General features: G+C 38.7%; 1 protein-coding gene across 1 annotated transcript in view; it reads left to right on the top strand.

The window, feature by feature from the left end:
* TRHDE (thyrotropin releasing hormone degrading enzyme) overlaps nt 1-24,357 on the top strand; it is a 768,585-nt gene that overhangs the window by 494,710 nt on the left and 249,518 nt on the right. Inside the window, exon 8 of the mRNA XM_063446120.1 lies at nt 13,733-13,798. Coding sequence (XP_063302190.1) covers nt 13,733-13,798 — 66 coding nt within the window. The remainder of the gene's footprint in view (nt 1-13,732; nt 13,799-24,357) is intronic.

Raw genomic sequence — 24,357 nt, 5'->3', positions numbered from 1 at the left:
CCAGGAGAACTATTTGTTTTCCTGGCACTGCAGTATCCCTTTAAAACTTGATTTCACTATAACTCCCTGTTAATCAAATAAACCATTAAGTGCTTAAAACAAGTATACTTTTGTTATGTCCAGTGTATATTTGCAGACCATTTAACAATTTGACCTACTTTCTTTTGTAATAATTTTCTCTTTCCCATCTTAGACAACTTGTGATTGTTTTTATATCACTATATTCCTCATATCTTTCCATTATGACTTTTTTACTGCATCTTACAGAGCTAAAGTATGGAACTACATTGGTTTAGATTTATTTATCTTGAATTTATTTCCCAGTGGTATACAATTACTAGTATGCGCAACTGACATCATTTTAAAGCCTGTTATTCTTCTGAGCTTTTTTCTTAAGTATGTGAAACACACTATATTTATCATGCTTTGTGTTCACAAAAGGTATAAATCATCATCTTATTAAAGTAAAGCCATACGTATAAAGAATTAATGCAGTTCATACAGAAAACAGCAGTCTGACAGCAGCTGTATTGTATTGCACACTTTAAATATTTTATAAATTATGTAGAGAAAGAGTCCTGTAGACTACTTAAAGCACAGACTGCCTTATGGATGCTTTTCCTTAGTACAGGACAGATCTCCCTCTGATCTTGGACCACTATTAAATTAAAAATCAAAATTTTTTATGAAAGAAATGTGGGGTATAGTTAGCGGTTAATATAACAGTGCATTCCAAGTCATGTTCGGCAGTGGTCCGAGAGGTCTCCAGACCATTGGCCACCATTAGCCATGAATGGCCATACGCAGACTCTCTGAGTAAACTGTTCTCCTCACCCAGTACGATGTCCAGCCACCTAGTACATACAATAACAGGAAGCAGATCTATTACTCCATTTTGTTACTATTTGAAGTGTGTAGATTTGGGTAATAATAAAAGAGTATTATTGAAATTTCAAAATAAGAGTTTGTTTTGATTACAGTGGCAGGTCTGTACAACCTTTTAGAATTGCTGGATAAATGTTAACATTTTTAAAGTAATTTTGAAATATTATGAAAAACAAATAATACATATTTAATGTTTTTAGCTCAATTCCCTACCCCCCCCCCCCCCCCCCCCACACACACCCCCAAATCCTAATTTTGTTTTTGGTGAACAAAGCTGCTAAATGTTTCAGGTTGCGGCATATTTTTTATATATGCTATATTGTATGATATTTTAATATTTTTCAAAAAATATATTTTTTAAAGTGTCCAAAAAATGTAAAATTATTTGAAAAACATATCCAACAATATTAAATCAGGCCTTGGTCTGCTTATATTATTTGGGGGGAGTCATTGCCTTACTTGGTTGTAGGGTATGTCATTATAACATGATGATAGCAATGGATAGTTATTTTTTATATATTACTATTACCTTTAAAAATGTTTACTGTTGCTACTGAAGCAAATATTAACTAAATTGCTATAAAAAGTAAATTCATTATGTTTTATTGTGAATCATTTATATATAGAGGGACCCAAGACCCAGAAGAAATAATTAATACTCAAATATCCTTAATATTTGAGTAATAGAAACAAAACTGAAATAGAAATATATTGTTTGAGAAAATTAGTGTACAATGAATAAAATAAACAGAATAGTAAATACATTAATGGAAATTGAGTTAAAATAAAGAAAGAGTAGTTGAATACAAAAACACATTTTAGAATTCTCCCTCCAAAGTGAGTAGTACTTTAAGTATTGAAGGTTCACAGAAACAATTCTTTCAAGACCAGTGATTCAAAAAATACATTGCTTTTATATTGTATCAAGTTAGTTTTTTACAAATCCCTAGTTCCAGTATTGTAGCAGGTAATTTATAACACAAATAAGAGAACAAAAGAACAGGGTGTCTGAATCAGACTTGCTTTTCTCTTGTTTGTGTCCAATTTTCCTTATTTTTGTGCCATGTTCATGTGTGGTTTCGGTACTAGAGTGCTGAAACATTTAAAACAGACTACAACACTCATATCTAATGCTGATTACTCTTATCTTATCTCAATATTGAATGATTTCCCATTTGATTGAAACTATTAAGTATTTCCAAATTGAATAATGCAATTGGAGCCATATGTATAGCTCATCTATTCACTTCTTAAATGTCACTCAAAGAAGAATAACTAATGAATGTCAAGGCTAGCTAAAGTGAAGAAACCTGGTATATATATATATATATATATATATATATATATATACAAAATAATGAAGAATCCTTACACTCAGGCTCTAATAATAAAGTATACTTGCCGGGTGCTTAACCTGGGACTTTAAATATCCAGTGAAAAGTAGTGATGGTAGCACTCACGGTCTTCAGTTAAAAATCTTCTTTATTCAACAAGAATTAAAACATAAGGTCTAGGATCAACGTTTCAGTCCTCTCTTAGGACTTTCATCAGGATCATTTTGATTTATTGCATAAATAAATAATTTAATAAAAAGTAATCATTTTAATAATAATAATACATAAAATAAATAAATAGATAAAAGTGAAAAATACTAATTTCTACAAGTTCTAAAGACAAACTCTTTGCAGATCAGAAATAAGGTCTACCAATCAGAAGTTTCATTCTGCACTATGTTTTTGTTTCTTATCGAATATATTTAAGTTATCCCCCGGTCAATGTTCAACTCACCAGAAAGATCCGTGAAACCACTGAATAGGTTAAAAGCAACCCAACTGCGGCAGCTATCAATCTTTTCTTAATCTGGTTCATATTTTTGTAATCCAGGATCTTTGCAGCAATCTCCACACTGTCACATGCTTGTGGCTGTGGCTCTCGGTCTCTCAGGAGTATGCGGTAGAATTGTTGGCCATTCATATTGTGCATCTAATGTACATATTGAACAGATGTTGGTTGTCAAAAAACGGAAGTCAATTTTATAATTTCCAGATAACTGATTCATAAGACAGTCTTTTGGCTGCAGCAATTTTTGAAAATGACTGCTATTATAAAGCCACTCTGGAAAGAATAGGTTTTTTTCTCCATTATAACTTTTACGAAGCTGCAAAGTTGTTATGGTGCTTACACTTTAAAAGCAGTACTGTCATGTGTTTTTTTTTGTTTCAGTTTTTCTTTCCTTATTTTTAAAGAATATACTCACCCCTTGAAACTTTTTCTTTATTTATACTTATTATCTTTTCTTCCTTTGGAGAGATCTCAATAACCTTGGTACCACCATTTTGCTATCCTCTATCAATTATGTCTGTGGTTTGCCCATCTGTGGGATTCTTTTTACTGATGGATTGTGGGTAAATTAACTTAGCAAGTGAAATGGACTTTTACTTAACCTCTGTCCATTTCAAAAGAGTCCCATAGACCACACTCCCACAGACCACAAAAAAAAAAGTAGTCCCCACATTTTCTGATATAACTGAAAACTAAGGAGAATTTCAATAAATAAACACAGAGAAAACTAGAGGGACAAAAAAGGATTTGTTTAAAAAAAAAAAAAAAACGCATGAACGTGGCAGTGCTGCTTTAACTAATAAATACGAAGAATAATACATTACCAATTAATTTCTTACATCTCACTTACAGAGACTTTGTGTGATCGTTTTTGAGGACACTGTCTCTGAAAGATCAACAATACATTAATGACTCAGTAAACGAAAATTACAGTCACCTAGACAACGCTGATGCAAATTAAAGCATATCTCACTTGGTATAATATGCAGTTTGACACATTTTGAAAAGAAACAAAACTAAAATGAATAATATAATAAATGATAAGAACAATAAAAGAAGATAAAACATAACATACATAATACAATTAAATTAAATTAAAAATCCTGTTCTATAGTATCTCACTTAAAAAAAGAAAAGAAAAGTAAAGCAAGTTTGTTGATTTCTAAAAGATTTTATGATTTAATAGAAGAAAAAGATGTGAAATTTAGTTGAGAGCTGCACCTCATTCATTAGGAAAGATGAATGAGAGCACCTGTGCAAATAAAATAAAATTAAGTTACTGGAGGTGTGTATTCATTTTTCTGAGCACTGTCATCTGATGTGTAATAAACATAGCATTTTTATTGATACATTTTTATTGTGTTGAAATTCCAACACAGCTTGAAAAATTCTGATACAAAGTAATGACTAGTTTGCATCATATAAGAGCTGATTTCTGCCAATACTTCATGAAGGTTCATCTTAATGAAGTATTCTGGGTGCAGTATTACTTTTTTAAAAAAAAAACTGCAGTGTAAAACATGTTTACGTTGCAGGGTTAACACGCCTCTAGTGGCTCTCATGAACTGTCTTGTGGCTGTCCTCTGCTATATCTGAGTAAAACTTAGTTATAGATCAAATGCTCCAAGAGCAGCATTTTATTGGTGCAGTGCAGCATTTTGCAGCGAATGGGCACTAGCCTCCCAATGCTTCCTAATACAGAAAAATTGAATTGGCTGGGATCGTCAATCTTGATGATCTCAGCCGAGGATGTGGAGTATCATTGTGGAGATAGGCACAGCGAGGGCTGTAAGGTAACTTAATCTCACCTTCCAAACACTCACACAGGGTGGGGGATTCTAGATAGGTAGCTGGACAATATGGCTTTGGGGATACAAGTTTATATTCCTAATGATATAGTATTCCTTTAAGCAGCTTCTGCCATTTCCCAAGCCACCTATAACAAATGATGTGAGCAGGCATCTTCTGGTGTTATAAATAAATGGCTTTGGTATTTCTTTATAATTATTATTATTATTATCATTATTTGGCATTTTTATAGTGCCAACATATATCACTGCACTGTTCAATTAAGGTAATAGAGACAAATAATGAAGTCATACTTGATACAAAAGGAACAGAGGGCTCTGCCCGTGAGCTTGCAATCTTGCAAATGCTGTACGTTCATACAAAGTGCTTAGCAAGATAACTTGTGAGCTTTCAATGTAAAGATAATAATAGGGAGTTGACATAAACGTTTGTAGGGTATGAGTGTGTGAGATATTTTATGGTGGTCCATGTGGCCTCGGAGGATCTGTTATAGAGCCTATATTTTATATTTTAGCTCAGGCACAGGTGCACACTAGAGATATGTACTCCTGGCTGGAGACACCTCCAGGAGCTGAAGATGGGGCAGAAGAGGAATACAGCAGCTCCAGGGAGAGAGGTTCGGGTAACTATATCTTCTTCCCAACTGAGCACCACTGTGGAAAAGGATTGACAGAAAGCCAGAGAGCCGGAATTAGCCCAGAGATCTTTGCCAAATCCTGGTGTCTGTATGAAAGATGGAGCATATACCATTTTCCATACAGACTTGCACAATGTGGGATATTTAGAGATAAATATATTTCAGTTATATTTATTTACATTTGTATATTATTTTAAATAAAGTCTGTATGCAGCACTGTATTTAGCGCAAGGATGGCAAGGCATTTACCTTGGGCTGTAATTTTTTTTGGGGGGGCAGCAAAAAAAGCCGCCCCTCAAATGCCCTGGCTGGCCACCTCAGGGTTCCTGTCATGTGTGTATGCGTGTCTGTCAGTGAATGTGTTCGTCTGTCAGTGAATGTGCATGTGTATCTTGTCAGTGAGTGTGTATGTCTGTCAGTGAATGTGTGTCTGTCACTTAGTGTGCATGTGTGTCTGTCGGTGAATGTGAGTGTGTGTAACTGTGAGTGAGTGTAACTGTGAATGAGTGAGTATGTCTGTGAATGTGTAGGTTTCATTGAAAGTGTGTGTTGGTTAAACAGTGTGTGTGACAATGACTGTGTATCTGTCAGTGAGTATATGTCAGTGCATGCATCAGTGAGGGTGCGGGTCAGGAAGAAAAATTTGGAAGGAGGGGTTGCCACGTTTAGTCATGCCTTAGGCCGCACATAACCAGAATACACCCCTGTCTGTCTAATCAAGAATAAAATAAAATTCTGTTTCTGGCAAGAATGGAAATTTGAAATGTTTATATGCTGATTGATACATGTCAGTTATTTTGTTACAAGAGGTAGGGGAAATGTTGCATGATTTCTGACAAGTGGTTATTTTACAACTGGCACTTACACAAATGTGTTCCCTACCTTTTTATATACAACATAACAAACATATTAGGTTCAAGAGGTGTCAAGGTGACTGTTACACGGAGGTTAGTATTCTCGCCAATTGGCTAGAAACTACATTACGCTTACTCGGCATCATCATTAATTTTAAATATCTCCTTCTGTTGCTGTCTAAAAACAGCTTGCAGTATCCCTCTGTACAGATTAAAATGGTCAGTAACAGCAGTACATGGCAGTGACAAAACCTGCTTAGAGTTCATCTGATGAAATACGTCTTTAGTGAAGCTTTTTTGCAGTACACTCAGGAGGATAGGTAGGCCATTTGTGTGATGTATTGTAGATAATACCTACAGAATGTACAGTATTTTGGCGATGGCTGATGTAGAAATGACCTCCATGTTTAATTATTTTGCATCTTCTGGATAAAAATAAATGTAAATAATTTAGCAGATGTTTTGCTATTGTTTTACCAATGATAGGGACCCAGCAAACAAAATTAAAGAATTGTACTTTATGCAGAAAAAAAACATAAGCAGGAATACTTGATACTCTTTAACCCCTTAAGGACCAAACTTCTGGAATAAAAGGGAATCATGACGTGTCACACACGTCATGTGTCCTTAAGGGGTTAATAAGCCACCCAGCACTTGTTCTGGATTGTAGCTAAGTCATGTTTTTACTTGTTGGATTAGTAGTCTCAGGTTTGTACTGGCCTCCATGCAAACTGCAGTGGCCATAGGTTGAGGCAAACACACATCTCTCTCACTGGCCCCACCAAATGTTAATGCTGGGATGATGCCCTAATACCAGGCTGAGGGGCGAGCCAGCACCTCTGCAGATCTGGAGGTTAGTGTCAGAGCATTGCAACAGGTTACCAAGGCAATGCTCTGACACAGTAGGTGTGGGAGCTTATGAGAGAGAATCTTATGGTCTGTCCTCAGCAGAGGTGCAGACCAGATATACAGCTACCTAACAATCAGGTACCTGCAAGGTAAAAGCAGGGATGGCAAATAAATGTATTTTGTCACAGTACACACACTACACCCCCCACATACACACATGCTACCCCCTATATACACACTCTATACCCCCTATATATAAACCCAGAGCCCCTTTACATATACTGCATGATCTACATCACAAACCACCCCATCTACACACACACAATCCCACAGGCATACACTGAACAAATACAAAACGACAAGCAGCCTTCCTACACCTTCACAGCTCCATTTACCAAGTGGGACCTGCACATAGGATTCACTGGAGATCCATCAAAGTAACATAGTCCTTTTGTTAGGAGGATGCTGGTGATTGCTGATGAAAAAGTATACACCTTGTCTTCCCCATTATCCCCAGGACAATCCTTCTACATGATTCTGACATGCTCACTTCATTACCAGGATATTGTGCCTGAACAGAGTGGCATCATTCACTCCATTCCTCCATTCTCTCCATTCCTATACTCTTCTAGACTAAGCAAGACACTACTGGCTGGAGGAATAACGAGAATAAATATAGCACATGTGCCACTATGTAGGAAATCAATGCCAAAGAATTGCTTGACAGGTGGAGAATGACATATGTTGAAATACATTTTTCTCTCAATCTACATATTTGGTAGAAATTCTGCTGGCACAGTGCATACATGGAATTTTATATTGTTTAAAAGGAGCATGGAGTATGTGTGCCATGCCATGTAACTTTATTATTTTTAGTTATTTGCATCGTGGGTTAACTATCTATAAAGTGTCACTCAAATTGACTCAAATGATGTACCTTTCTGAATTATAACTGTTTAGCTAAGACTGCCTTATGGACTGTATCAAAGCACTCTCAAAGGCTTCCTGTGTGTATCAAATTTAGTCTCCCAAATAAAGCTCAAGAATAGATTTTTATTAAAAACATGTTACTATAAATTTTAGCATCAGTATTTCCTTAAATGTAAAAAAAAAAATACATGTTACAAAGTTTTACTGTTACGTAAACGTAACATCTAATGACTATAATGCCAGGCATGTGAACAAATTGTATAAATTATACCATTAGGAAAATATATTTTATATATTTACTAAACAACTAACTTATTTGAAACTATTATAAGCTAAACAAATTTATACAGGTAGAAAAATGGCATACATTTGTCTACTATATGACAACTAAAATGTCCATATCTTGAAAACTACATATGACAATATGTAGTTGAAATTTTGTTTGTTGTTCAAAGATTTCTTTGTTTTGTTTTGTTTAATTTTCTGGGCATATTCTACTACATTTTTATTACTTTTTCGATATTGGAAAATGTTCTCTCTGTGATTGTAGAGTAAGCATTTTTAACATTGTAAAAAATAGCTATGTTATTATATCTTATTATATTCTTTGACATACAGCAAAGCATCTTCCCATTTTTATTTGTATTAACACCGTTTTCATGTTTACTTGGTAAAAGACCACAAATCTGGTGAACGTGAAAACAAATGGTTATTTATTAATAATATTATTATTTGAAACATTATTTTAGGCCAGTAGTTACCTATCTTGTACAAATTATACCTTGGGATATATTTTATATTAGGGTTTTATCGTAACAAAATTTGTAACCTAGGCTAGCCCTTTCCAAAAATGTGCATAGTAGTACAACTGTTTAAAATTTAGCTCATAAAGTACAGCTTGTCTACCATTGCTGGTTTTCAAATATTTTTCTCTGCAAGGGCACGTTTCTCTCCCTCTGCATATTTGGAAAAGAGAGTATTTGAGAAGACAGGTAAAGAGTTTTGGACCGTGAAGAGTAGTGGAAATGACTATTAGTCAACTTAATAATTGTAGGTGTTAGACTTGATAGTGGCATAGAGGGCTTTGTCTGTAGAAGCTTGGGTTTAAACTTTATTCTTAGTGGAATGCTGAGTGACAGAAAGTTGTGCAGCGAGGAACATGTAGAGGGCAGGAAGCAGAATTCTGTACAGATTAGAGTTGAGTCAAACGTTTACTAGGAAAAGTGATGTAAATCTTAGCTTATGTATGCAGAAGAACAGATGCAGAGTCCAATAAACATTTACAAGTAAAACACTGAATGCGGAAAAGACATCTACATCTTGAGACTGAATGCGGAACAGACATCTACATCGTAAATAAAGAATAATGGCAGGAAGAAGAGCCCAAAAAATTGGACATTAAAGGATCACAGTCAGAAAATTGAGAGTCAGAAAACAGGAATTATTAGATCAGAAATTCTCCAAATAGCAGGCTAAGTGGAGCAAATGTAAAACACAGAAAACAGTAGTGCAGGGCTGTGCCAAATATGATAATAATATAATGTATTTAAAAATGTATCAGCAGATAATAAAATGCACTGTATCTTATAACAGCAAAGAGATAAAGTATATAAATTAAGTGCAATATGAGGAGTAATAATGAGGATACTAGTTGTACACTTAAATAGTTCAAACGGTTCAGAATTGCACTCTAGAGATAAATGTCTTTTAGGGTGCTTTTTAGAGATGTGATATCCTCAGTGCATCTAGTAGTCCTATTGTTCCCCTTGTTTGAAAGACAAAAAGTGAAGGAGACCAATCGTATAGAATGCATGGACCAATATGAGTGAAGAGAAATAAGTATATATATATATATATATTCAACTGACATTTGAAAGCGCTATAGCCAGCTCAGGTGGGAAGGGCGTACAGCGGTATGATCCCCACTTATAGGATATGTGGTGGTAGTCTTCTGGAAGGGGTGATGTACGACACTGAGGAGAAGGGTATATAAAAAACAACTGATTGTGCTCTCATGGTATAAAATGAATGTAAATAAAAATGTACTTACAAGTATCAGCGATCAGCAAGTGATATCAGCGTTGGTGGTATGATCTCCACCTCTGATAAACTTGTATTTAAACGATAAAATAAATAGAAGCCAGGTAAAAATATAAAAAACATTAAATTGTGTATAAAAAAGATAATTGGCATAGGGTAGTAACCAAAAAACCTTTAATTAGATAAAATACACAAACAATATTACCATTATGCTAATATATGCCATTAGCAAATATATATATAAACCAAAGGATCCTGCACTCCATGTATTGTAGGCTACTTGCCCGGTGCTTGTCAGTCAGAGTATAACAGCCAGTATTCAGATAGCTTGATACCCAGGACTTATATAGTATTAAAACGTAGCTTTTATTGCTCCCAAATAAAAATCATTGTTTCCGTTTGATATATCAAATTTTTTTTTGTCCTGATGAAAGTTTGGAATAGCAAACTCATATCAAAATACCCACATTTCTAAGACCTTTTTACATATCTAAAATCACCTTTAGCATCCTTAAAATGATGCGTAATACATGATAACAATAACCATTGAGTTCTCTGCTAGCTATTGCTGACCTAAATTTTAATGCTGTCTGTGTGAAACCTATTTTTAATCCATTTAATTGATATTTTGCTTTGGTAATGGATAACATGTGTACATTCTCACCGTAGTATTGTGAAAACAGCCTTTTACAGGTTTCTTTGTAAAATAAAAAAAAAGTAAAAAAAAAATGCAAACACAACACGGTTTTTGATACCATGAAAGAAGCTATCATAACATTCTTTGAATATGCAGAAAATCTAATCGGATCAGCACTAGCTCAGATAGCCGTCCTTTGATATTTTCCAGTGGGAAAAATGGATTCCTTTCAGTAAGCCTTCCTTTGTCATGGAAATATTTTGTTGGATAGCACTATGAGTGCAGATCTGGGTCATAGTTACGAGGTACTATTTGTCTTCCTCCAACTATATTCTGGGAAAGTGGGGCAATCTGCAGGATCGTATGTGTAAAACATTGCATATTTCTTATCTCTCCGAGGTTATGATGTCAAGCAGGGTTGCTTAAACTTTATTTTACTTTATTATTATTATTATTTTTTTTTTTATATAGCGCAAACAAATTCCATAGCGTTTTACAATGGGTGGACGAACAGACATGTAGTTGTAACCAGACAAGTTTGACGCACATGAACAGAGGGGGTTGAGGGCCCTGCTCAATGAGCTTACGTGCTAGACGGAGTGGGGTAAAGTGACAAAAGGAAGGATAGTATTAGGGAAGTAGATTGGTAGAATAGTATTCACTGAAGACTTGGTGCTTTTTTTTTTAAATGACAGTTGCAGGAGAGGAATTAGTTAGGATCCATTAACAGTTTAATTGATATGCGTTTGTGAAAAAGTGATTTTTTTAGTGATTTTTTGAAGGAGTGGAGACTGGGTGAGCATCTAACGGAAAAGGGAAGGGAGTTTCACAAGAATGGTGCAGCCCTAGAGAAGTCTTTAATATTCCTTTAGCATTAACCTCACAGTGGCACCCTCATTAGTTTACTGGTAAGAACAAAACACACTTAGAAAGGAAAAGCAAATGCTATTGGAATGCCACTGGAAGCACTCACAGAATGGAAAAAGTCAAAGCCCCTTGAAGGTGCATAATGAAAAAAAAAATGAAAAAAAAGAAAAAAAAGAAAAAAGAAAAAAATAACCAAACTGTGCATTAGCTCAATCTTTTTTAAAAAAAAATCAGAATTGGTATGAGTGCTTTAGAAACTTAATATATATATATATATATATATATATATATATATATATATATATATTCACAAAATACTTCTCAAATATTTAAAAACAACAATATAAATTATTTGTTATAATTAATAATCCCACATATCTTATTAGGATCAAACAATATAACTGTTAATTGAGTGAGCAAAAACTTGTTTGAGATCCAACCAGGGACTAACCAAAGTGCATTCTCATCAATGTCCAACTTCACACTATAATGGTAGAGGGACATTTTACATGTGTTGCCATCAAAACAGCTAACTTAAATGTTTTAAATGGCTTTTTCTTAATTTTTAATGCCAAATAAGTCATATCAGTTTTAATTTATTTGTTTTATATTTAATTCCTAATGGGAAATACAATCCATTTATGTCCCAGAGAAAAATCCACAGCAGTCAATGAGTTGGCAAGATATCCTTAAAAATTATGAATTTGTTTTTTTAGTTAATTTCAAATGTCGTCATATTATGTTCACTATTTTACAAGTGATTCCATATCACATTAGTAACTATTATGAGGTTCAGACAATCATCCATTCTGGTTGGTGCTTTGAATTAGGCATCTGGTGTTATCTTATCAGTGACGAATTAGACAAAAATAAAGTCAAATCTCTATTTACTCGGGAAGTAACTATTTAGTCGGGGAGGGAATGGGGATGAAAAAGGGAGGGAAGGGAGTAGAAAAAATGGAGGAATAATAAGAAATATAGGGAGGGAGGCATAGCAGTGAGGGCATTGGAGGGCTGATAGTGGTATGGAAAGGATAAATAGGCTTCCCCCTTCAGGCACACTCCCAGGACTTGTTACCAGTTCACTGGGCACCTGCACAAAAAGGCACGTTTCTCTGTATGACTACATGCTCACTTCTAAAAGCAGAAGCCATCAAGAAGGCCAGATTAACCCTTTAAAATGTAACATAATAGAGATAAGAAAAATGTCTGCCTCTGACTCCATAAATTTGCTTCCGTTTTCTTCTTTTAATTCAAAATTGTCAAAATGTAAAAAAGAAATCAAATAAAATATTCATAGTTTTTAAATCTAAATAAAAAAAAAATAACATTTACATTTATGGTAAAAAGAATAGGGCATGTGCACTTATTATTATTATTATTATTATTATTATTATTATTATTATTATTATTATTATTATTATTTATTTTTTTTTTTTAGTTTATCAGTTATGCATTTTCTTGTCACTAACTGTTTTTAGTTGGATTCAGATCGGCTTAGAACCCTGCCCACCCAATCAGCTGTGGTTTTAAATGGAAAAGGTTATTTTATTCCAAGTCTCCTTGCAGCTCTCGTTGCTTGCTTTCTCTAAATCCCAGCTTTATAGAGCACTGAAATGTATTACACTAGTGTCTAATGTTTTATACACATATTTGAACTTTATCCTTTTCATAAAAAAGCTATTTATAAGAATGCATTACTGTCTCCTTACGTCATGCTATTAACTTCTGTGGTCTTCTTAGTGGGTTAAAATATGGTCTTAATATGGACCTAACTGCTCAGAAAGACACAAAATAATGCATGGTTTCTAGAAATTGATATCGATTTTTCTACTAATTGATTAATTAGGCAAATAAATGCTATACATATGACCTCACTGTTAAAAATATTTTCATTGATTTTATAAACTCTTCTAAGGTTAATAAATCCATTACTCTTTTAGAAGTAGGTAAATATTTAAGAAACCATTATATATCATTACCGCCGATAAAGCTATCAGCGGTATATTATTTGCCGTTGAGTGTTACTTTGGTTATTTCTTATTATTGTGTGATTTAATTACTGTACATGCTGATAGATCTGCTTTTACAGATCAGCAAATACAGTTGTTTTCTTTTATTTCAACTCACCTGGTCTGATGTCCTCTCTATCCTGAAATTGGTTTTAGTATCCAATATCTCTGCAAGAAGCAGGATATCCAGCCCACACGCATCATAGAGTTCTTTGTAAGAATGCCTGCAGGGCATAAGAGTTACGGCAATCTATTGCAATGAGTTCTGGAATACAGCCAGCTGTGTTTGCATTCTTATTAACGAATAGAGTTGATATATTGTCTCCACGATGCTGAATATAAAATACTAACCAGTATATTTTATCCACAGGGGGCAGCCTTAATTCGAATGTTGGCTAATTTTATGGGCCATAAAGTATTTCAGAGAGGATTACAAGTAAGTCAAAAGTTTACTTACGATTTTAACGTATTTCTGAGCATTTGACTGGAGAGGTATTTTTTTATTAAATTACAAATGTTTTTCTTTTATTTAAACTGTTACATGAATAACCCATTTTACAAACCTAGACCAGAATATTTGTAATTAAAAATTTCAAAGGAGAATGTGAAATTAAAATTATTGAAAATACTTTCAATTACCATTGAAATGTACTAATGTAAGAAATATATATTCTCCTTTATGCAACGACTTAAATAATTAAACATTTATTAAAGTTAGAAAATAACCTGTGCTTCTTTTACAAAAGGTAAAATCTGGAGATGCATAAGATTGTATTAAACTGTTGTTTGCTGAAACGACATAAGAGATCACACTTTCTATGTTTGGTTTTCCAGAGAAAACTCTTCATTTTAATTCATTAAATGCATTACTGAAATTCAAGTAAAAACTTCTGAATTTGAGTATGGATTCTAATTTATCAAACACATGATTAAGACATGATGCCGAAATGTTGTATATAATCTTGTTCTCCTGATCCTGAATAGAACTCCGTACTATTTGCACTACTCTGTGAAGCCTTTTGAATTTGACTTAAAAACAAATCAGAACTAGCAAAGTTTTGACTGCACACTAACTACATGACACAAGGTGAGAATGCTTTCCACAAGGCAGAGATTACTCTTACTATTCACTAGCAAACACTACTCCCTCGTAGATTTATGCCTCATGCCCACAATTTAACCAGTTCTCTCAGCAACAGTTATATGGTCCTGCCATCCTCCTCTGTTGATCGAAATGACTGCAGCTTTCCCTGGGAAGGGGAGAAGTTCTCGGATATTGAACAAATCATTACTTTTTTATCTGAATATACAGAATTTTATTGCCTCTTGTATGGCTCATTAGCATCAGCTCATTCTCAAATACAAATTGTGCATGGGTTCCTCATTAAAGATTAACACGCTCTCCACTGGCTATCAAGCTCTCATATATGAGACACTCCACCAGAAACCATTTTTATTCAACAATAGGAAAAATAACTTTGAAGATTGTTCCTTATGGGGAAGCGGAGGAAGTCCCTAAGGTCTATGAGAGTATTCAAGTGCATGACTTATTGGAAAAGCAGTCGTAAGCTGTGGTTTTGCTGATATCTGACTTCTGCATGTCTGTAACACATTTTTCCAAATTTCTGTGACTAATGGGATTATGTTGGAGGTGTCAATCAGCTAATGGCTCATTAACCCACGTCTTTTGGGAATGTGTTTCCCTCAAGCAATTCTGGTCAGAAATAAAGTCTCTTATTGAGAGGGTCGTGTCTACAAAGCTACCACAAGAACATCAATGCTTTCTTTAAGACATGCTATCTCAGTCCATTTCAGTGGTGCAACAAGCTCTAATCCTCCACATCCTTACTGCAGCCAAGAATGCCATAGCTAAACTTTGGGAATCTCACGACCCACCGTCAATCTACACTGTAGTGCAGGCACTACAAGCAACTTTCATGAATAGGCAATGCATTCACGAAGAGGTGGCCCAGAATTTCACACAAATCTGGTCAGCTGGGATCAACACTATGGGGCAAAAGGCACCTCCATTCCCTAATGTCCATTGAGCTATTTAAATCCATGTTTTCCTTTTAACCATGTAACCAATATTATGTTTATAATTTCTTATCTGATTCAACATCATATGCTCTTTACTGTTAATACCGACATTACGTGCAAGATAATAATAATAATAATATAACTATGTAAAAATCATAGAACATATATTATGCAATAGTTCATACAATATCTTTGTTTGTACATTTTAAAACAATGTTTTTAATAAAGGTTAAAAAAACAAATATCAGAGAACACTCAGCCCTGGAATCAATACTGCAAACTCCTCACCCATAATGCCAATCAATGCTGCTATCTCCACCACTGAATTTAGACAATATTTGTTCCTGTGCAGACCATCATTTTTATTACAAAGTTTGGAAAACAGATGGTCCAGGTCTAGTATCTGATATTATCCGGGTTCATGTTACAATCTGAGTTTGTCAGATGGTCTACTAAGATGGTTTGTCAGTATTTAAGAACAGTTTGACATCAAGATCTGAGAAAGCCTTTTGTATCACAGCTTCAAGTTATGATGATTTAATTATTCTTGTATATATCATGGTGTTGTCAGCCTACATGTGCACATTTGAGATCATATAAGTTGATTGATAATCATATAAAATCATATATAGAGAGAAAATAAAGGGTTAATTTTCAATATGTCTGCCAAGCATTGAGCCTTCAAATGTTTGCCTTGCATTATGTATTTGAGATGAAATATTATACAATAAATTAGTGGAAATATTAAGTAAATGTGATCAAAGTTGTGGATAAAATTGTTGTGGATGTAATTAACATGTAATTAATTATCAAGGATTGATTTTACAGCTTTCTGAACGTTATTTCCCATTTACTGCATACAAACATCATTTTCCCAAGTCCGATATGACTCCCTGATACCATTATCAGATCCATTTTATAAATATTTGAAATGATATAGCAGCCATAGTCTTGCAATACCCTATGTATGAGATACATATATCATGCACATAAGAATGTTTGCAGTAATAAAGTACTTATATGTTATTTGGGGACTGCAGATTCTCAAGATTGTAGCATTATGAATCTATATAGATATTATGTCCATATATTCTAAATATAGTTGCCTAGCTAAAACCCAGCACTAGTCTTTCACTTTTTTTTTTTAATATTTATAAACTTTTATTGTTTAACTTTGCACTTTACATCGTATGAAAAGGAAGAAGGAGTCAAAAATCTCATAACAGGTAATGCGTTACAATGTGCACGAGTGTTACAGAAGTTTCGTACTTTGGAGTGGTCATAGCATGACAAATTTCTACAATACATTGATGTCAACTTAGATAACAGTAAACATTAGTTCGGTGAGGTAGAAAAAGTAGTGTGCAATGGTGTGGCTACAGATAGATTAGGTAGTCATCGGTCTATCTCACAGAAGACCAAGTGGGCTATGTATCGTGGAGTGGAGATAAAGCAGAGTCTTTAATGTACTTGTCCCAAGGTGCCCAAGTATAAGTAAACACGTCATACGTGCCAGCGAAGGAATGTGAGAGCTCGTCCATCTGCCTGATGGTGTCTACTTTGGTTATCCATTCCCTGATGGATGGGGGTTTGGTTTGCTTCCATTTGAGAGGAATTAGACTATTTGCTGCTGTAAGCAGATGATAGAGCAAGATGCGCGTTAATTTTGGTAGAGGGTTGGGGAAGAGCATGAATAGGAGAGCCTCAGGAGATTGTGGGATTGCGTAGCCAGTTATAAGTGTTATTATGGTGGTTATTTTGCTCCAGCATGATTGTATTATGTTGCAGAACCACCAGATGTGGCCTGGGGTCCCTGTGTCATTTTTGCATCTCCAGCAGAGGTTGGAGGAATTTGGAAAGAATTTGCAAATTGTGGTTGGGGTAAAGTGCCATCTAGATATGCGCTTATAGTTACTCTCTTGGGTGGTAGTATTGCTAGAGGACTTAAAGGTATTTCTAAATATAGTTCCCCAATCGTCAGGTGTTAGTGTGATCTTTAAGTCTTTTTCCCAGGACTTTGTGAATTCTGGGAGGTGGGCGTGGAGATCCGTCTGTAAGATTTTATAGAACACGGTGATGTGTTTCATTGTCATAGTCCCCAAAAAGGATCTAGCTTCAAATACCGTCAATGGTCTGTCACCCTGTGAGAGGGTAGGATGCGTTTGTAGGAAGTGCGTGAGTTGCGTGTATTTGTAACTCTGCATTGGTGTGTGCGTAGGTGTGGGGATTAGATCTGAGATTGGGACCATTCCCTGGCTATTTAGTACGTCTTTCAGTAATTGCTCCTGTTGGTTCCCAAAGTCACGGTATGCATTCTGTGGAATGCCTGGTTCGAAGTAAGGGTTTCTTGTTGTAACGGATCGCCTGGCACCCCGACTGGGTACCTCCGTTAAAGGATGCTCCTAGCGCTTCCTGAGGACTCCAAGCACTCTGGCAGACACCACAATCACCGAACCGATTCAGCATTTGAATCTTCAAGCATATGAATGCTGTAGACCGTTGAATAGGAACCATACGAATAGGCTTACACTCCTAGCAGTCAACTGGAACAGCATGCAATCAATCCTTCCCCCAATAATGAGACGACACTTCACTTTGAGGGTAAAACAGGAACTCTGGACTGGCACATCCAGCCTGGCTTTTATTACAATGATACACATACAGGCCACACCTAGGGGGAGGCATAAAGTAACCAATAGCATAGATGTTACCTCCCACACATCTCCTCCCCTTAGATTAACACTTAACATAATTATACAGTACATACTTTTCCCCAATTCCTGGATGTACCCCAAATACATATGATACACCCCTAAAACAGGTATCGCCTGATAGCCCTGATCTGGGTGAGCAACATACTCAAAAATCACCCAGATCGGACCAGGGGTTCGGGAGTTAGGAGCAGGCAAAGTTTTGACCGACCGCATGGGTAAAGTATCCGAAAACAGTTCCATGCATTTTGGCCCTGCGGTCGGTCACAAACAAGGGAATCGAAACAGGCGAATTACTTGTGTTATGTAGCCTAAGGGGGATTCGCCTGAATCCCCTAGTTCGTGGGTTTCTTTCTACCGAACGGCGCGCTGTTCGGTAGTTTCCCCACGAAATCCTGGAAGTCTGGAGGTCTCAGCGGTGCTTGCCTAGTCGAGTGTCCGATTTTAGTTCCAGACACTCGACGGCAAAACACCGCTGTTCGGGAGTTTAAGATGGCCGCCGCCACGTGTTCGGCTCCCGAATGGCGGCCACCCAGAGGACAAAGACCACACTGCACGGATTGCCAATTACCCATTTGCAACATTGTTGCAAACGGTAATTGGAGGCACACTTATGCCTGGGTGGTCTGGTTGTTCGGTAGTTTCACTCAATATAATGAATGGAGTGATTCTACCGAACAATCAGATGAATGCTGCATATATATAACCCAGGTTAACCGAACACATTGTAACATATGTAATATTAAAGGCAGTATATTGAAATATGCTCCACAGTCTTAAAGGGACAGTAGTCCCAAAAGTCCCAATATGTCCATAGATGATTTTAAAAGGGCCAGCAGCAGCAATATACATCATGCCCAAATATAGTTCTTTAAATGTACCAATTTTCCAGGGGCCATAGTCAGCAGGTAAGAGGCAGGCAGCCAGCCCCCTCCAATGCCCAGTGGCGAGGTGGGTTCCGCCACATTTCTCCCCTTTCCCATTTAGACTATCCAGACTCCAGACCTCCAGTCGGTCTGGGGCTCTGATAGTCGGCTGTCCTTTCTCACAGGGGGTAGTGGTCCAGATGGCCCCCTGCCACTTGTGTCCAGTTGTAGGTCCAAGGTTTGGGGAAAAAGTAACCAGGGTGTCCTCTCCCCTGGTTGAACCCAGCTGTTGTGGGGGAAAAACGACTGTCTCCCCTTCCGATATTTTGACTGGCTGTTGGGGACCAGGACTGCCTGTCCCTATCCCCAGTGGTGTAGGTGCAGAGACTACGGTCCCATCTGCATGGTTGTGGGGCTTACTGTCTCCCCTTGGTGAGCTGTGCTGCCGCTGGGGAGAGGGAATGACAAACTCCTCTCCCTGAACCGTAGACTGCCTCTGGGGAGCAAGGACGTCTCCTTCAGCTCCCTGTAACTTGGGCACAGAGACCACGGTCCCATCTGTGCTGTTGTGGGGCTTACTGTCTCCCCTTGGTGAGCTGTGCTGCCGCTGGGGAGAGGGAATGACAAACTCCTCTCCCTGAACCGTAGACTGCCGCTGGGGAGCAAGGACGGCTCCTTCAGCTCCCTGTAACTTGGGCACAGAGACCACGGTCCCATCTGTGCTGGTGTGGGGCTTACTGTCTCCCCTTGGTGTGTTAGGCTGCCGCTGGGGAGCAAGGACGGCACCTTCAGCCCCCTGTAACACGCACTGCCGCTGGGGATCTGGGCCAACTGCCCAGCCTCTCTGTAGGGCCGGTAGAGAGACCACGGTCCCATCTCCACCTGCCATCTGTGGGTCTTCCCAGGACCAGTCGATAAGGTCCCTCATTTCTGGGGCTGGTTGGGTAGTAGGAGATACTAAATGCAGGTCTCCTACTGACGGGCTTAGTTGTTGGGGAGGGGAAACAAAACTCACTGCTCCCAATGGTGTACAGTCCATAAGCCCCATCAGGTTAGAGACAGGCGGTGTCACTGGATCATATAAGTCCGCATAATTCTGTTCGATCTCCCACTGCTCTGGTGGTACTTGCGGGGTATAGGGTAACTGACTGGCGCTGAACAGGTGCTGGTAATCCTGCTCCAGTTCCCATTCCTGGACAGCCAGTTCAGTCAGGTCTGGCCTTAGGTCGTCGGTCATAGGGAGATCCAGTACGGCCTCTCTGTGGTCAAATATGTCCCAAAGCCGTGACTCTGCTGCACTCCCAAATTCCAGTTCTGCAAATGTCCCCCATAATAAGCCAGGGCCATTATAATCCTTGCCCTTGGGTTTGTCAAATTTTGCCATTCCGGGAACCCGCTGAACCGCATACCAACGTAGCGCTTGGTATGCATCCTCGAGACCCAGTTCCCTCCATGCCAGTGAATCAAGTTGCATCACCCATTCCTCCTGAGCCTGTTCTCCCAGCATAGGTATCCGTAGGGCCACTCTGGCTTGTAATCGCTGCTCCTTGCTGGGAAGACGCTCCCCTCGCCAACGCTGGACACCCTCTAGGGTTTCTTCCCACATCTCTTGTCGGGCGCTCTCACTGCAGTCCAACCTGGTTGCCTCTACTATTGGCTTTACCAGTGGCGCCAAGAGGTTCTGTAACCTCCGGTTAAACTCCTCTTCCCCCTGGAGCACTGTCCAGGGACTCGCTGGTTCTATGCCACTCCATAATAATTCCTGTGTCTCCAGGGTGTTGTTCCTCTCACACCAGGATGCCATCCCACCACTTGCCACCAATGTAACGGATCGCCTGGCACCCCGCCTGGGTACCTCCGTTAAAGGATGCTCCTAGCGCTTCCTGAGGACTCCAAGCACTCTGGCAGACACCACAATCACCGAACCGATTCAGCATATGAATCTTCAAGCATATGAATGCTGTAGACCGTTGAATAGGAACCATACGAATAGGCTTACACTCCTAGCAGTCAACTGGAACAGCATGCAATCAATCCTTCCCCCAATAATGAGACGACACTTCACTTTGAGGGTAAAACAGGAACTCTGGACTGGCACATCCAGCCTGGCTTTTATTACAATGATACACATACAGGCCACACCTAGGGGGAGGCATAAAGTAACCAATAGCATAGATGTTACCTCCCACACATCTCCTCCCCTTAGATTAACACTTAACATAATTATACAGTACATACTTTTCCCCAATTCCTGGATGTACCCCAAATACATATGATACACCCCTAAAACAGGTATCCCCTGATAGCCCTGATCTGGGTGAGCAACATACTCAAAAATCACCCAGATCGGACCAGGGGTTTGGGAGTTAGGAGCAGGCAAAGTTTTGACCGACCGCATGGGTAAAGTATCCGAAAACAGTTCCATGCATTTTGGCCCTGCGGTCGGTCACAAACAAGGGAATCGAAACAGGCGAATTACTTGTGTTATGTAGCCTAAGGGGGATTCGCCTGAATCCCCTAGTTCGTGGGTTTCTTTCTACCGAACGGCGGGCTGTTCGGTAGTTTCCCCACGAAATCCTGGAAGTCTGGAGGTCTCAGCGGTGCTTGCCTAGTCGAGTGTCCGATTTTAGTTCCAGACACTCGACGGCAAAACACCGCTGTTCGGGAGTTTAAGATGGCCGCCGCCACGTGTTCGGCTCCCGAATGGCGGCCACCCAGAGGACAAAGACCACACTGCACGGATTGCCAATTACCCGGTAATTGGAGGCACACTTATGCCTGGGTGGTCTGGTTGTTCGGTAGTTTCACTCAATATAATGAATGGAGTGATTCTACCGAACAATCAGATGAATGCTGCATATATATAACCCAGGTTAACCGAACACATTGTAACATATGTAATATTAAAGGCAGTATATTGAAATATGCTCCACAGTCTTAAAGGGACAGTAGTCCCAAAAGTCCCAATATGTCCATAGATGATTTTAAAAGGGCCAGCCGCAGCAATATAAAGTACATCATGCCCAAATATAGTTCTTTAAATGTACCAATTTTCCAGGGGCCATAGTCAGCAGGTAAGAGGCAGGCAGCCAGGCCCCTCCAATGCCCAGTGGCGAGGTGGGTTCCGCCACACCTAATTGGGTACAATGGGGATGGATGCGGGGCGATATGGTCGAGTTTCTTGATATTGTTCCAGTATCTTAGTGTAGGGATTATTGTCGGGTGGTTCTTGTGGTGCGGGCGGACTAGTTCTAGGCCTGAGTCATGCCAAGGTAGTGTTCTAATGTGAACTTGTAAGCTGGTCGCTTCTATTTGTACCCATTGTTTCTGGTTATAATTGTTTGTCCAATCGTAGATTCGGGATAGAATTACTGCCCTATGGTATGTCTCTATGTCTGGTGCCCCCAGGCCGCCTTGTGTTTTGTGTCTTGTTAAGTTTGTGTATTGAGTCCTTGGGTGTTTTCCAGCCCACAGGAAGTTGGAGAAGTAGTGCTCTACCGTCTTGAAGAATGAGGTTGGAATCTTTATGGGTAATGTTTGTAAAATGTAAAGGAATTTCGGCAAGATGGCCATTTTTAAGATGTGTACTCTGCAGAGCCAGCTGAATTGAGGTTTGTTCCAAGGTTTGTTCCAAGCTCTTAAGTCCCTGTCTATGCTGGCCATTAGTGGGGGAAAGTTGAGGTCATATGTTTTATTTAGGGAGTTCGTCAATTGTATTCCCAGGTACCTCACAGAGTTCTGTGGCCAATGGAAGGGGTATGTCTGTTTAAGTCTGGTCTCCAACCCCTTTGAAATGTTCAAGGGGATGATCTCACTTTTGTTACTATTCATTTTGTAGTTGGACACTAGGCCATATAGGTCAATCTCTTGTAACAGGTTGGGTAGTGATGTTTCAGGGTTTCTTATTGTGTATAGTAAATCATCTGCGAAGGCAGATACTTTGTATTCCCGGTCGGCTATTTGTATGCCTTGGATATTCGGGTTGTTTCTGATTCCCTGAAGGAAGGGTTCTAGTGTTAGGATGAAAAGAAGGGGGGATAGAGGACACCCTTGTCTCGTGCCATTAGAGATGAGAACTGTGTCCGAGAGTTGGCCATTGACCCTTATTTTTGCACCGGGCTTGGAGTAAATAGCGGAGAGCCACGATAGCCAGTTGGGACCGAAGCCCATGGCCTGCATTGTGGCTGTTAGCAAGGACCAGTCCACCCTGTCAAACGCCTTTTCGGCGTCGATCGTGAGGATAAGGCTCGGGTCCCCTTTCGTCTTTGCATGATACATGAGATTCAGCACTTTGGTGGTATTATTTTTGGCTTCTCGCCCCGGCACGAACCCGGCCTGGTCGGGGTGAACTAGTCCCTGCAAGTATGGTTTGAGGCGGACAGCCAATATCTTTGTAAAAAATTTTAGGTCAATATTTATTAGCGAAATGGGCCTGTAGCTGCCACATTCCGTGAGATCCTTGCCTGGCTTGGGAATAAGTGTAATGTGCGCTTCTAATGTTTCTCGCGGTAGAGTGTACCCATGGTTTAAGGAATTGAATGCCGTTAGGAATGGTTTGTTCAGGATTGTGGAGAAAGTTTTGAAGTATTTGGCTGTAAAGCCATCTGGCCCGGGACTTTTTCCCAGCGGTAGTTGTCTTATAATTAGGGAGACTTCTTCGGATGTGAGTGGAGAGTCTAGTATTTGCCTGGCATTTGGGGGAATTGTCTGGGCTAGTCTCTTTGTGAGGAAATTTTGGATGTCGCCTGGATCTGGTGGTTGGGGTCTTAGGTTATATAGGCTTGAGTAGTAAGAGTGGAATTCCCGCATTATGTCTGGCAGTAGATGGGTTACTGTCCCTGAGGATTTTTTAGCGTGGGTTATGTACGTTTGTTGCCTCTCTTTTTGTATCGCCCTGGCCAACATGCGGCCGCATTTTCCGCTCTGGGTGTAGTACTTGTGTCTAGTATATAAGAGCGACCTTTGAATTTTCGCATTCAGAAGTGTTTGGAGGGTATAGCGCTTGTCTATGAGTTCTTTGTAGGTATCTAGGTTCATGTGTCGTTTGTGAGCGTTTTCTAAGCGTCTAATGGCCGCTGTGAGAGAGGCAATTTGGGCCTCCCTCGCTTTCTTGTGCCTGGACGCTAGGGCAATTATGTGTCCCCTTACTACGGCTTTATGGGCCTCCCAGATTACTGTGGGTGAAACTGTAGGTGTACTGTTTTCCTCAAAGTAGTTATTGAGCATCTCTCGTATTTGGGCTACATGTGTCGGGTCGTTGAGTAGTGAGTCATTAAGTTTCCATTGTGATCTAGATGGGATCAGGTTAGGTATCCGAATTGACATAGATAGGGGACCATGATCGGACCATGTAATGGGGCCGTACTCGCATGAATGTA

Source organism: Pelobates fuscus, chromosome 3, assembly GCF_036172605.1.
Source record: "Pelobates fuscus isolate aPelFus1 chromosome 3, aPelFus1.pri, whole genome shotgun sequence".
In the NCBI taxonomy this organism is placed as follows: Eukaryota; Metazoa; Chordata; class Amphibia; order Anura; family Pelobatidae; genus Pelobates; species Pelobates fuscus.
The sequence above is the reverse complement of the archived record's forward strand: the minus strand, read 5'-3'. Positions and strand labels throughout refer to the sequence as shown.